The sequence below is a fragment of the Diprion similis genome, chromosome 9, assembly GCF_021155765.1.
Source record: "Diprion similis isolate iyDipSimi1 chromosome 9, iyDipSimi1.1, whole genome shotgun sequence".
NCBI lineage: Eukaryota > Metazoa > Arthropoda > Insecta > Hymenoptera > Diprionidae > Diprion > Diprion similis.
The window spans coordinates 6,825,844-6,841,821 of NC_060113.1; the positions used below are offsets into that span (position 1 = coordinate 6,825,844).

General features: G+C 37.8%; 1 protein-coding gene across 3 annotated transcripts in view; it reads left to right on the plus strand.

Moving 5' to 3' along the window:
• LOC124410515 (rho guanine nucleotide exchange factor 10-like) overlaps positions 1 to 15,978 on the plus strand; it is a 53,419-nt gene extending 37,441 nt beyond the window's left edge. For all 3 annotated transcript variants that reach the window (XM_046888958.1, XM_046888959.1, XM_046888960.1), the window contains 10 exons: positions 10,875 to 11,088; positions 11,220 to 11,460; positions 11,666 to 11,848; positions 12,004 to 12,300; positions 12,424 to 12,516; positions 12,602 to 12,826; positions 12,904 to 13,065; positions 13,161 to 13,367; positions 13,452 to 13,766; positions 13,855 to 15,978. In XM_046888958.1, the coding sequence (XP_046744914.1) occupies positions 10,875 to 11,088; positions 11,220 to 11,460; positions 11,666 to 11,848; positions 12,004 to 12,300; positions 12,424 to 12,516; positions 12,602 to 12,826; positions 12,904 to 13,065; positions 13,161 to 13,367; positions 13,452 to 13,766; positions 13,855 to 15,723 (3,806 nt within the window). In that variant the 3' untranslated portion in view covers positions 15,724 to 15,978. The remainder of the gene's footprint in view (positions 1 to 10,874; positions 11,089 to 11,219; positions 11,461 to 11,665; positions 11,849 to 12,003; positions 12,301 to 12,423; positions 12,517 to 12,601; positions 12,827 to 12,903; positions 13,066 to 13,160; positions 13,368 to 13,451; positions 13,767 to 13,854) is intronic.

The following is a 15,978-nucleotide window of genomic DNA, read 5'->3' on the forward strand; positions in this document are numbered from 1 at the left end:
ATTGCGTTTGCATTCTCGTTGCTCTTGCTTGCATTCTGATCTCTCAGATTTCTCGCTACTTACAACAACGTGTGTCGTTCCGGAAACTCACAGCGACGAAGGACAGTTTTGTTCGCTATACGATGTAATGATTAATCGAGTTGTCCTCGCGTTTAATTAATGCTGCGCCGACAAGTCGCTTGATTTAGTATAATACAAACTCTTGTGCCTTGTGTCGATCGATGCCTGTTGCACAGGCTCATTCACGCGATGACCGGATATAGTGCGGCACGATTATCCTCGAATGTGGTCGATTATGTGTAGGAGTCATTGTTCCCTTCTCTGTGTCAGGCTCCGAGCGTTTCTATATACCTGCTTCCTATTGTCACGGTTAGCTTTGCTTGAAATTCATGACAAGTTTAAAAAGATTCGTTGAAAATTCATCACAGGCGTCGGTCGGCCGTTTGTACACGTTTTTCAAAATTATATACATTAAACCTTCGGCTATGCGTTACGACGACGTCTCTCGGTTCTTGCTCTAGTACTCTTGAGTTGCAGCATGCAAGCGAAAACGTAAACTTGAAAATTGTGGAATGTCGAAGCGTGCCTGCGTGCCTCTGCAGCGCGTGGGGTTCTCAGCTACGTTCTCTGTATTTCAAATCGTTATAGTTACGCTGTACTATTTCTCGAGGACAATGACCTAGTTAGGCTATATTTGAAACACGCTTAAGTACGAATCGGACAATTATAGATCGGGATTAACACCCGGTGTTATTGTTGCAGTTTTATACAGAAAGAATTTCGCGAAACTAGAACGACATACTTTTGTCGTTTTAGTTAACCCTTTGAGTCACAGTGAGCCTGAAAACCCTTGAATTCAGTTTTTTAACCGTATTCGATCAAATTTCAAAATTTCGTCCAACATATTGGATCTGCCATCTTGGATTTTGAAAATCTGATTCCAGATTCGTAATCAGCGACTCCGAAAACTACTCTACAGAGTCTTTTCACCGGATTTGATCAAATTTGTAATTTTCGTCCGCCATGTTGGATCCACCATCTTGAATTTTCAAATTCGTAATCAGCGAGGCCAGAAAGTACGGAATACTATCTTGTTACAAAAGTTGAATCAGCATAATAATCTGTGACTCGAAGGCTTATGTCGAGTTTTTGATTTTCTCTGTGACGCGCATCGTCGTCATGCGGGCTCGATTTTCATTGAATTCATTTCGCGGTTACGAATAAACTCCGCACAATGATGTTACCAACTTTCCTTGACGATTACGATTTCCTGTGCATGACGTTCACCGTTCTATACATTTCCCAGAATTTTTATATGGGTTATACATTACGCCTTATACGTGAGTTTGCTCTTACTTCCGGAGATTTGTAATCCGTGCAAAACCCGGTGTTGTGGGGTTGCTGCTGCTGCTGATGCTGTTGCGCCCACGAAGCAGAGGCAAACAGTGGTTTGGTAGGGTATACCTGTGCACCTGCTGCCTCAAGCAAACCTGGGACTAGTCAGTCCCTTCACGAGTCGAAAGGTCTCCATTGTTTGTACAGGACCCCCTAACTTGGGACTTCTTAATCGTATTCAGCTATATTGTTGGATACGTGCAATACGTGCATGAATTATACGAAAGTGATTGTATATATATAGAGTCTTAATATTTGAGTAATTCTCATCTGCGAGTAGAATTACAAATATGCTATTTTATTGTTTTACATGTAATGCAAGAGTCGGTGGAAAAAAGTGCAGGAAGAATTCACTCGAACTACGTATTTATGAGAGTGTACAAATAAAATAATGTTGTAACTATTTGACTAAACTACAATTCTCTTTTCTCGTTTCACTTTAGTCCTGATTATTTATGACACTGTGTCGTCCGTGGTATGTATTTCTAACTTCTCAATGTTCATAACTTTGGTGTGTGTCAGTATGATGTCTGCAAATTATCTAACATGCATTATATGAACCTACAGTATATACTTAAGTTTGAAGAAAACGTTGTGCAGGGTACTTGCGAACTATTGCGGCTGACAGGAATGCGCGTACTGCGTAAAATTAAAAGGAAGAAATAAAGAAAGAGGACTAAAAACGTGCTGACACTGTGTATGTATGTATGTACGCGTATATTATATCCTACGTGGCGCGTTCTTAAAACCCTGACGACGCAATCGCGGTGGGGGGGGGTTTGGTCTTTTGGTAGAACGTGGAGCGGGGTTGGAGTTCCCGATTTGAAACGTTCCGAAAGCGGGTAATTCCGATTTATTTGACGGCGAAACTTGAAGTACCTATAGAAATGAAATTTTTGCGAAACAAAAAAGTTTCGAATGCTCGGAAACTCGACGACTCAAAATTTCGAAAATTAAAATACACTCAGACAGCGTAGTTTTAGTTAAACACGATTGGGTGTAGAAAATAAATCAGAATGACCAAGATTCCCAACGTAAAAATATGGAAAATACAAAACAAGGAAAGATCAAAGTGATGAAATTTTACAACGTCAGATATATATTCACAAAACCAAAAATCTTACGTTCATTCCAAATTTCAACCATATTTCAGATTTTCTAATCTTCTCATTTTTGTACTTTCGGAACTTTGAAGAGTCGGGTTCCGGACACAGTTTCGCTACCCAAAAAAAAAAAAATTCCGAATTTTAGGCTTTCGGAGCTTTTCAAATTCGCCCCCGATAGAATTCGGTGAAAATGCCCAAGCGGCATGCAGATGTTATGTGTATGTGTATACCTATAACGCGTGCGTAAGTATCTCTCGGTTAAACACGGACTGTTTGCGGGTACTTCATGTAAACGAGAAGCAGCCACACACCAATTTCTACACATCCGTTGTGTAAGTGTGTGTGTGTGTGTGTGTGTGTGTGTGTGTGTGTGACGTATCGCGGAGCAGAAAGAACTTCGTGGGTAGCTGGCACAGTAATAAAGAGAGAGTTGTCGTTCTCTCGTTGAGAGAGGGAATAATAATATGTTGTGCTAGTGTGGAAGAGAATAGTCCTCGCTGGTTGCACGTTTCGTCCGTTGACGAGGCTGACGGAGCAGGCGGAGGGCCTCGGTCTCGCGCTGTGGGTCGTCGTTGAGTTATCCGAGTCTTTTCGGCCTCTCTTTCATCGAGAGAGCGAGAAAGAGAGGGAGTGATAAAGCAGCTGTAGAGGGCGGCAAGGAACGAAGTGAGAAGGAATGAGAGAATGACTAGCGTGGTGAAGCAGAAGGGCGAGGAGGAGGAAAAGGTCTTCTTGTCGGTTGTACAGTCTGTACAAAAAAGATCTATGAGATCCAATTGTTACTAATTTTGAAGAGGTTGATTTGTCAAAAATTGATGGATTTTAGTAATTTTATTTAACGAGAGGTTATCCTATATTCAGTATTTATCGATTTATCGTATTTTATTGTATGAAGCTACGAAGATTTCTTTGAATATAGAAAAACGAGAAAACATTTACTGGAATTATAAAAGAAAGTTAAATATCGTTGATTTCTTTCAAATGAAAAATCTAGTTTATTATGTTACTCGATATTTTACACTCGAAAACTAGACTTTTTTTTTTTTTTTCATACTTAGTAACGTTGACGTAACGAAACATTTGTGAAAAATCATTATTACGCAATTTTAGTATGACTTTCAACGAGTTGGCTGAACAAAATGAAACTATGTTTTGTCTATCATGGTATTCCTAAATGTGCGAAGTAATGATTTTTCGTAGACACACATCCTCAGAGTAACGTTACTCACTTCATCCTCATAAACGTTTAACAATGCAACTATATGAAATTAAAAAAAAAATAACCTTTTAGTGAATATTTAGAAAATAATCTTTTTAATAAAACGAGCCACCTTAGAATCTGTGTACTTGATTTGGGACAATTTTAAAGTGATTTCAAAGAAAGTATCAACATCCAAACTTCCGTTAAAAAATTTCATTATCTTCTACTTTTCTATACTCAAAGTTATCTTCGTCGTTTACTAATAATATAATAATTTAATAGATATTCCATGCATGATTTCTCGTAATAAAATAATAGTAATAAATAGCATTAAAATTGAAGACTCATAGCTGTAACGCGTCATTCGTACTACATATATATATATATATATACATATATAGTATAGACTACGATACGTATATAGAATGGGAGGATTTTATTACGTGCAAGCATACGACGATTTTCCCACGCTTAATTGACGTCGCTGCTCTCGGTATTTGTCGGTAACGCAGTTTAAGTTTTTCCTTCTCGTTACGAAATCGCGGAGTGAAAAATTTTTTTCTTCGTTTCTTTCCTTCTAATTTCTACATGCCTGCGGTGAAAACTTGCGGTTAACTTAAACTTTTGCTTTTTATTTTTAGACACAGCTATATATTTACTGTACACCTCCAGTGTTGTTTGTACGTTTTGCGACTACAGATGTTATGGTCCAACTGTCACCATATATTTGGACATAATTATCTACATCCAATTCTCCTATATTCTACATATCAAATCTACGTATTTCACTGTGCGAACGTTTCTTTCTCTTTCTTGCACGTCCGTCGTTGACGGTAAATTTCGTCTTGAAAACGCATCGCGATTCGAAACCTAAACAAAGGGTAGACAGAGCGAGGCGAGGGCGAGGCTCCATAGTAGCGTGGATTTTATTCGTTCGAGACTCCGAGTTCACGATCCTCGACGAAATTCGATACAGTGACTGTTAAGCGTAATGCGGGTAATAAAATTCAACTGCAACGCGGTAGACGATAGATTGAGAGGTATCTTCTGTACGTATGCATGGAGGGCTTCATCAAAGAAGGCCTGGATATAGTGTGTACGTATGTACGTGTGCAGGGTATAATTTACAGCGAATTCAATCCCCCCCCTTTAAATGCAAACTGCACTTCGTTGCACTATCTATGAAACTATCTATGAAATTATTTTTAAAAACCTCGTGTATGCTTGAGAATTTTTATTTTCAAATTCAAAATTATACGTTGATGAAAAACTTTTTTCATTTATTGTAATCTTGGAAATTCATTTAGTTATTTCGAGGTGAAGCGTGATTCTATCGACTTTATGCGATTCGACTTTCTCACTAAGTTCCTCCGTTTTTTTTATGCAAGCCTCGTTATTGCCACTTTGGAATTAATCCACGTATATTTATAACTATATATACAGCGACGTATTCAAATCATTATGGAGATTGAGTCCAATGCCTTTAGTAGCTGGATTCTCCGATGTAGAGTCTTAATCTTGTATCACTTATCACACGTATGTGCTATAATTATAACAATGTACAGACATACATATATATATATATATATATATATATATATATATATTTATATATAAACGAAGAAACGCGGTATTCACTCTCTTAATATGACCTCTGCATGCTTATCGAAGTAATGAAAATTGTTGGAAGAAACAAAACCGCGAGGTTGAAGGTAGTGACGTTACTTTAACTATCAATGTTTGGGAAAAATTGTTACTTCAAAACTATCAGGTTGTCTAAAGTTTCTTAAACATTAACTTGCACAATAATAAATTTTTCGTTATTATAACGTTAATAACTTCAGTCATCTTAAATACAATAACGCAGTTTGTCGAAACTTTTTTTTATACTCTCCCGAATGATTATTTAATTTGCTCCAGATATCATGACTCGAGATAAAGATAATATGTGATGGAATATTCATGCGAAAACCCACTTACTTATCCTTTCGGATAAACTTATACTTTACAATTCTTCGAAGGCAAAGTAAAGTTGATATTTATTTCATCGTTTATTATCTTTTGTAAAATACACGGAAGGCTGAGCTCTTTTTGTTTAAACGGCGTGAGATTGAATAATAATAATAATAATAATAATAAATAAAACATACAACTGATTACACACACAGAAGGAACTGTTGCGCGTGTGCATAAACCGTGATATAATTTCGATGAAAGTAATTTTTTCCTCGATTTCACCTAATACCTACCATCACGTGCTGTCGTATTTTACTTAACGAACACTGTGTGGTGGGTCCTTTATACATATAGACCCTGGAATTAGATTAACGGTTATAAGTTTTTATTCAAAAAGCAAACTGAATGTTGTTTTCAAATGTTCATATTCATGTTTGGATTGATTTACAGTCTTAAATTTACTAGAATGATGCATTCATTCAGGTGAAATAATGTTTTGTGTTCGAGTAATGCGTTCGAAAAAGTAAAAATTCGTAGTAAAAATTGAATGTTTTTAAGTTAATCTGATTCGGTAATATCAGTCATTTGCAACTGAACTTCATTTGGCTCTGCAAAATGTTTTTTTTTCTAATTAAATTCAAAAATTATACAACGAATGATTAAAATCCATTGATTCACCTTTTTATGCTGTTTTTCATGGTGGTAATACAAAAATGGTCGGAGGTGCTTCTCGAGTCCGAGACGAAACGTTGAGATCTAGTGAAAACTCAACTTTTTATTTTCACGGTGATAAAATTTTATACGGAAAAATCACACGATTTCATTGAATCGAAAATAATGTTATCGGGTTGAAGAGAAAAGATTTTTTCAACGAGTCAAATGATAATTAATAAATCGAATCTACGTCTGTTCGATTAAATTAAATGTTTTTTTTTTTTTCACCCTACTGCCTTAGATTTGAAAAGAAGAATTAATCTGAAATTTCGATTTATATCAACGATTGAATATACTTCAAGATCGGATGTATCGATCCAGTCGATGAATAAGCTTAATCAAGTTGCGTTGGTACAGCAACTCTTTGTTATCCAATCGATTTGTACATACTTTGTCTGACAATGAACGACGAGTAAGTTGGTGAATATCGTGTCTATAATACGACGTGCTTTTACGTTTCAGGCTTTAAACTTGCGCGATGAACTTTAAAATAGATCCCTGCATCCACATCCAGTCATGATGATCATTGGGGTCGCGCATGGGGGTTCATAAGCTCAACTCACTGTTATCATTTGCATCCGCTCATAACCAACCCGCCTATCTTGTCAGTTTCATTCCAGTCTGCAGACAACTCTTAGAGTCGCATTGCGTTCCGCGGTCGACGTCCCTAAACTGTTGAACTCCATCTTCATGTGTTACACGGATTAAACATACGAAGTTGCATGTAACACCCGCGTACAAAGGAAATTATCTCACACGACGTGCATTCTTTTGAAATTTCAGTGTTTGGACAGAATTCAATGTGTGTTACAATCGTCAGTCTCGTTTTGGAGAATAACTGCAGGGACAAGGTAACAGTGTTCTCGAAAATCATTGTTGTTGTTGTTGTTGTTGTTGTTGTTGTTGTTGTTGTTATATGAAAGGCAAGTGCAGACAACTCTTTGCACTGAAAACAATGCATCACTTGATTTTTACTCATCTTTTTATAAAAAGAAAGGAATAAGAAAAGAATAAACGATTTGTCGTTCATCACGTCACAAGATTTATTCAAAGCTATATATATAACAATCATTTATCGTCATGTTCTACGTAATCAGCTAATTGTGGTTTGTTTGTGCGTGTGATCAGTTTATAAGGCAAAATGATTCTTTTAATTTTTCATGCGGTTGAAGTTAGTCACGTCAACTATAACGTAACGAGATATTGGCTAAAAATTGACTGTATTTTGTAATTTCAGAATGACTTTGAACTATGTCGTCGAGTTCACGTAACATATGTACATAAATACGTTTCTCTTATACTTTTATCATTATACTTTTACATTTGCTAAAAAATAATATTCATCCATTCTCAGTTCATTCAACGTTACAAAAACTTGTATTTTCAAGTCAGGGTGTTGGAAAGTCTTCAATGTTCAATCCTATTTCCTTCCACCACACCAGATCCGATCACGTGTACTACAAATGAAAATGTAACGTGTGTGTATACATACTCGGCACACTAATAATATTAATTACGCAATCCGTATACCTTTATATACCTAGGTTTTATTAATAGTCACATCCGTCATTGAATTGACTAGATGACTGCGCCTAGCTTGTGCCGTGGCAGGGAGGAACAGACAAAGTTAAACGGAGAGAATGAGTCGAAACGGTCGATCGTTCAACGTGCATAATAAGCTACAGATATTCTCTCTCTTTCTCTCTTTCTCTTCTATGCAATGTTGGCGTTATTATATATCATGTATATGCATATTGCGACGACACACGATCCACCAGTGTACAACCTCTGGTGCACACTTTGTGCGGTGCATCAGTAGTGACTAGTGCGCTGGGCACACCTGAAGCACCAAGCACCAAGCACCAAGCAGCTAGGTAATCCAACGTATGCATGCGAGTTGCGGCAGCATTGACAGACCTCGAGTAAAGCGTATATTATAACCACTCCGTGTACCGGAGCTCCGGTGCCACAGTCATCAAACTCGGGAGAACAATCTACGCTCTGAACCTGTTCGTTTACTACCCACGCAACTGCTGCCCATACGCACCTACACGACTCTACACGCAATTCACTGAATCCCAGGATATTAGGTTCAACAATGAGCACCGGCACCGAACCATACTCGCCTCATTCTCATCGCCATCGCCCTGAACCACCAACAACACCACTAACACCACCACCACCTCGAAAGACCTTTCTTGGTAGATACGTTTGTTGAATTGGCTGTAATACGGTCTTGTTTTGTGCAGCACCTTGTTTAGCCGGATTCATATCTACGATATTGTGTGGGATGGTTAATTCCATCTTGGATCGTTAATCCTTTATTATCTTGATTCATATATTGGGGAAAAATCTCTCTGTGCAGTTCACTTCTGGGGCAATTTATTTACCACGTTTATCAAACGAATATAAAACGATTATCGAATCGATTTCATTCTTAGAATTTAAATAATTAATCGATATTTCATGGAAATTTTCACTTGGTGTCACTGTCGTCGTACGAAGCTTCTGATTGTGTTTGACGACGATAGCCAATGAAATTCTTCAGTATTTTGTGTATGGTATAAAAGTGCTTCCGTATTTTTACGGTTGTTTTTGACATGGTTAGAACAAAGATGAAGAATCGATCACCGTCATCTTTTGACTCATGTATCACATACAGCTATGATAAGAAAAGTTTAAATAATACCCGTAAATTCTATGGTGTTAGGTATTTTATAAACACATATGTATATATATATGCAATACATGTGTTGAGGTGTATATCCGAGCATTGAGCGCAGGTGCAACAGGTTTGTTGATGTTTAATTTCATTTGTAAATCGTTCGCTGCATTTATGCAGGCATTGACTGTATTTGTAGTTGATGGTATTTTGCACACTGTTATGGAACAGCGAAAAGTTTGAGATACGCTTCTTTTTTACTTCAGGTACTTCAAATCTATGAGTCATTGCTATTAAGGAGATTTGAAATTCGTTGCGTCATACTGCCGGTCAGATTCGTGGGTTGGGTGACAATACAGGACTTGAATGAAAGTTCAGCTTAAGGCAATCTTAAGTTTCCTCTTGACCGACTGAAATTATCTTCAATAGTTTCTTTCGATTTGATAGTAAAGGAAAATTTGTTATTCATTGTCTTCTTCTCATTGGAGATCTTCCGTGAAGAATGAAATCAAATTGCGGAGTTTCCATATACAATCAAGTTTTTAGTTCAATAATTCCAATAGTTGTCTCCGGGACTATGAAGGCTATCTTGTAACAAATACGCGATATATGGTCTTGGAAGTTTGGTCGAGAAAGCTTTTTTTGCTAACCGTTGAATTTGATTCTAACTTATTTCCTTGCTCCGCTAATAGTAAATCAACTGATGTTGTTATTTCTTCCGATTATCGCGTGTATCGCTGTATATAATCGCAGGTTCAGTTCTCTTTCTCATGACTAAGACAGCGTGCCGCAGTAGCAATAATTCACTCTGTCTATGAATCACGCGTATTGAGATGTGGGTTGGAATAAAAAAAAAAAAATAAAAAAAAAAATTGTCTGAATGGAAGCGCACATAATGTTTTGTGCGAAGTTGAAGTGATGGGATCGGCGATTTAACCGCCAATTGATGTCAGAAGATTAATTGTTATATACATATACATATATATATATTTTTTAAGCAGTATATAAAAATAAAAAGCCGCCAGAAATCTTTTTTGCACTATAATCGAGGTCGAGTGCATAACTATGTATGTCGTTTTTAGTGGAACGATTTCATTCGCGCGATTCGCCTCGGTTTATAATTAAATTTGCACCGGACGATGCTGGGATAAAATTGAATGAATGGCATACGAAATATGCATTTAACAAATATCTTTATTTACATGGTTTATTACTCATGTATCTTACTTTAAATTTATTACATTGAAACGAGAAACTGCAGATTTTATGCTGCGATCAAAGAACTTAACAATGAATACGTAACTACGCAATTATAATTAATAATTACTGTTGCGTGTCGTGTTTGGAGATGTAGGTAGGTGTATGTATTTAATAACGGAATGATACGCTCCATGTGTTTTACATACATGCATTCGACTGCTTTAATCTGCACTCTTTATTTACCCACGCGGTAATATGAACTAATAATTTGCGGTATGCGCGTCTGCCTACGATTTGTAGATACGTGATGTTGCTAATCAGCGATTGCTGCATTGTAGGATACGATATAAAAACGCATTTATGCTGTCTTAAATCTAGTCATGTCTATTGAAACTTGAAACGAAAGTGGGACAAGTAATATGTGATAAAGTTCGCCTACAAGTTTCCGACATGGACATTCGCTGATATAGTTTGAAGCTAGTTTTTTAAATTATTTGTAACAAGATTTGTTTTATGGTCATTGCAGATCGTTTTTTGGTGATGAAATTCGTTCGAGTATTAATGTTCTCTTGATTCTTATTATGTAATGACTGTTTGATAACTTTCTCTTTTTAATTTGTAATGTATTTTTGTGTTAAAGATGAGCCCCGTTCAAGATGTAGATCATGGGATGACGTAGGCTCAGCTAGAATGGAGTCAGCTAGCCAACAGCACAGAAATCCTCATCCTCCGTTGGAGGCAACGAGGTCGACGCAGTCAAATCAGTCTGCGCGTAGCGAGGATTCTTGGTGTTCTGCATCCGATCATGACCTTTCTTCTGATGACGAGAGCGAGAAAAGTAATATCAGTATTAAGTGAGTATTGAGTGAAATGTTTAGAACGATCAGAAAATACTTTCATAAGTGCAAAATTTGAAATATTTTGTTCGTCTTAATCAATATTTTTTTTTTTGTTTTTATTTTTATTACCTTCAACTTTACAACAGAAGCAACGGCCAGTTGAGGAATACTTTGCACAAGGCACGAACGCTTTGTGATAAATGGAGGTCTCAGAATTTGAGGGTGAACAACCCGCCAGAACCACTAGAGTCGCCTAGCAACCAAGGCAGACTTTCGAGGTGGTTTAGTATCCGGAGGGGATCCACAAATCAGTACGATGTGGACACGTCTGACACCATTTCTTTAACCAGCCCAATGAAAGCTTCGCAAATGCCACAGTTGCGTGAGGTATGTTTGAGTTGATTTTCAGAAAGGTTTCATACAAGTGTATGATTTCATAATTTGGAAAAAACTAAAGTATTCTGCTTCATGATGACATTCAATATGTCTGGAAATGATCGAAATCCTGTAAAATTTCCAGAACTCTGTGCATCAATTGTACTGTATAGCTCGACAATGGTTTGAACATTTTTTATTCTCACGCTTACATTAGGTTGAAGAGGAAAATGGAGCTATGGTACAATTTCAATGTATGCAGCAGCGCAGACAAGCACCGCCAACTCTTCCTCCTGTTCCTCCTAACTTGACCCCTCAACAACTGAAGAGAAGACATATTGTAGCCGCGATTGTTCACTCGGAAAATAGCTATGTTGCTACCCTGCAAAGGCTCGTTAATGTATGATCATCTTCTTGTTTTTTTCTTCCGTTCCTATTTATTTTGTGAACATACAGATTGGTCGCATAATAATTACACTTTCAAATTTGGAGATTATAGCACCAACTTTTTGCCTCAATGCTCTGATTATTGTTTATTTTACAATATTCTTATAGGATTATAAAAAGCCTCTGGAAGAATCATCTCCACCTGTACTTGGCCAGTCAAAAATAGCTACGTTATTTCACAGGCTACCAGAAATATTGCAGTGTCACACGTTGTTCAGAATTGCTCTAGCTGAGTGTGTACGATCATGGGATAAGGATGAAAAATTAGGTGACGTGTTTGTTGCGAGCTTTAGCAAGGCTATTGTGTTGGACATATATAGCGGCTTTATTAACAATTTTTCCGTCGCAATGGATCTGGCTAAACAGGAATCAAAGCGAAAGACTGCTCTGTCTGATTTTTTTAAGGTTTGTCAACTTGTAATTGACTCTTCTGGTTCAAATAACTTGCAAATTCTGTAATAGTCGTGTGCAATGCTGGATTCTTAGCAAAAGGAGAATATTTTGAAATACAAGTTTCTTAATTTTCAGGTCAAACAAATTAGTGCGCACGACAGATTGTCGTTTTTTGGACTGATGGTGAAACCAGTTCAGAGGTTTCCACAATTTATATTATTTTTACAAGTAAGTATGAAGTGAATTACGATTACTTTCATTTCTTAGTGAATCTAGATTTCTTATATTAATTATGACTACGTGTGAATTTCAGGACTTATTAAAACATACGCCCCAAGGGCATCATGACAGAATGTCGTTGCAGCTGGCATTGACCCAACTAGAGAGCCTGGCAGAGATGTTAAACGAGAGGAAACGTGAGGCTGAACAATTCCAAGCATTTAAGGAAATGTTACGTCACGTTTCTGGCAAACTCTCTCATCGTCCCCTTTCCTCTTCTTCGCGTTATCTAATTAGAGAGGATAACGTTACGCAACTGGTAAGTGTTGAAGTGACTTATAAACTACGACATTTTATCATATGCATTGATTGAATGATTTAATATTTCGATTCCAGGAATTCAATCAAAATGGAATGATTACCAAGTCTAAAAGAAGAAGACTGTTACTACTAAATGACTTAGTTGTATGCGTATCGGTTGCACCGAGATCTACCGAGGATTTTTCTGGAAGTGAACGCCTAAGTTTAAAGTGGACATATCCTGTTGCTGACGTTGAGGTATGTTTACTGATTTTTCCTTCACTTTCCTTGAATTCTAGTACAAACAATGACAATGTTATTCGGAAATTCTGACGTGAAAAATTCAATTACAGATTCAGGATACCAGCACATCGCCAACGTTACGACGGTTATTGACGGCTGGATTGAATAAAGGTGGCAGCTTGAAATCTGATAGAAGCGGAGAATGTGGGCAGGCGGGTGCAGATAGTTTGTGTGCCGAAATGAGTGACTTGATGCAAGATTACGAGGTCATGTCAAGGATAAGTGATCTTGTCGCTCAACTCAAAGGGTCGTATAACGTAAGTTGAATGTATAAAATATTTCTCACTGCAACGACAAGTTTTGTTTCCTCATAGGATTGCATTAAATTATGTTCATTGCAGGGTATGACACCGGAGAATACAAAACAAATTTTACAATCCATACAATCGTCGATACAACAGAAAGACGAGGATATGATATGGGCAGACAGCTGTTGTCTACAACTAACGACGAAACAGGGTCAAATGTATACATTTCAGACTGAAAACCCGTTTGTCAAAAAAGATTGGGTAACGGAGCTGAGACTCGCCCAGCTCGCTCTAGATCCTAATAATTCACCAGCGTGGGAAGTTCCCGAACAAGAACAGAGACCTTCGACAAAAATGCCTCTGTTTGTTAGCTCGCAACCTGTATATCACTCGCAACATCAATCGGAGGTATGTCATATAAAAATACATTTTTGTCATGTTTACAATACTTGATACTTGCGACAAAGTATGCGAGCTCAAAGGATTTTGTCTTCAGGTGCGCTGCGGTTGTTACTATACGACACAAAATCCTCGCCCGACACGACGGCGGGGAAGAAATCAGAGTTACTTATGGATCTGTACCAGCGATGGGGTGTCCAGTCACGTTACGGTGTTTGGACAATCAACTACAGCGACAGCTACGGCTCTAAAACAAATTATCGCATTCGATTTGGTTGAAACAAGAGTTGCAGCTGTTGAGTTTGTCAAGGGTCTTTATAACGAACCTGTTACACTAGCCAGCGATCTTGTGTGGATGGGGACAGATTCTCGAAAATTAATTATCTATGCAGCTTCGGAGCCAGAGAAACAGGAAGAGCTGGGGAGTTATCCAGTCTCTGGATCTGTAGTACAAATCAAATATCATTGCGACAACGTTTTTGTGGCGCTAGGTACCGGATCATTGCTGATGTTCATAAGACAATTTGATGGAAGCTGGCTTCTCAGAAATCCTTTGGAAATATCGCTGGGAAATGATCCGGTTTCCTGCCTAATGCCAATAAATACATTTGTGTACGCTGCCTGTGGTAAAAAAGTTTGGGTACTTAACGGCAATAACGGAGAAGTAACAAAAAGCTTTAGCGCACAGCATGAGCACGTCGGTAACGTTAAACTTATGGCTCATTCTGGAGTTGGACTGTGGGTTTCGTTGAAAAATTCTAGCACAGTTTGTCTCTATCATACGGAGACGTTCAAGCACCTTCAAGATATTAACATCGCCTCAAATGTACTTAGGGTTACAAAGCCTAGTAGTTCAAATAATTCTTGCGGTGATAACTTGAACAATAACCAAACTGTCGTTACTGTGACGGCACTGATGGCTTGTAAGGGGTTGCTCTGGGTGGGTACAAATGTCGGTATAAGCCTTACCATTCCGCTTCCTCGATTGGAAGGAGTTCCTATAATCAGTGGACGCGTGAACATATCTTATCATGCCCATTTCGGTCCAATCACCTTTTTATTAGCTATACAAAGTAACAAAAATACAACTAACTGCATCAAGGAAGAAATCATTGAAGAAGACAATGTTCAGCTAAGAAACAAAGATGTCGATCATAACAATCGACCAAGAGATAGAGCCAGTTTAGATGCTTCTCTCTCCAGCAACATGACTAAACTCAAACAACAGCTAACAAGCAGCCCTGTTATGCTGAGGCGTAAAAGAAGCAAGGAAAACGATTATCGAGGATCAAAAACTCTCCCTCGCGGTTTAGGTTGTGGCGGTTGTTTATTATCCAGCTCTATAACAAGTTCGCAAAGTTCGGGTGAGAACTGCGACGTGTATGGATTGTACGGTGAATTGATGTACGTTAAAGATTATGAAAATGAAAATAGCTCTGGTATCGATCCTATTTATGAGACTCTGAGACAGAGCGATCCGGAATTAGCAGCTATACCAAACAAAGTAAGCACTTTGGACCGGAGGTTGAAAATGAAGATCACTAGACCCAGGTCTTTAGATCTATCTAACTGGTCAGTGGATTCACATGCGAGTTCTTTATATACATCGTCAGGATCTGAAGAAAACTTGTCACTGAAAGCTGGAAAGTTATCCCGAAACAGTAGCAATGCTAGCAGAAATACTCCATATGAGATAACAATAGCTGCTTCCAACAACACAACTCCACCTGTTAAGGATGTAGCGCCAGTGGTAAAATCAAAAGTAAACGGTAAGAAAAATAAAGGATCACAGCAAATTGATCAGCCTAAAAGAACTGTTCTAACTCTAATGGGTGGCCGAGGGTATATTAATTGGAGATTACCAAACATACAATCCGTTGTAGATAAAAATCCAAAGTCAACTTACACCTTAAAAGATCCTAATAGTAACGATGCTCATATTGTGTTATGGGAAATGAAATTATGATACCCAATCATGATAGACCTGCTAGATTTATTCTAGTAGAGGCAGTATCACTCGCCATTGCCACGGATTGGTGGATGAGATTATTTAAACTTTGAAAAGACAGATTTTATCCACTGCGGTAACGATGTAAGTTCCAAATACTCGTAATACAACGCAGTCGTTGCAGGAAACGTCTATTATTGTGCCGGATATATTACAATAATAAATCATCCTGAAATTGTAGACGCTCCGTTAAAGTTTTGACATGACATGTGC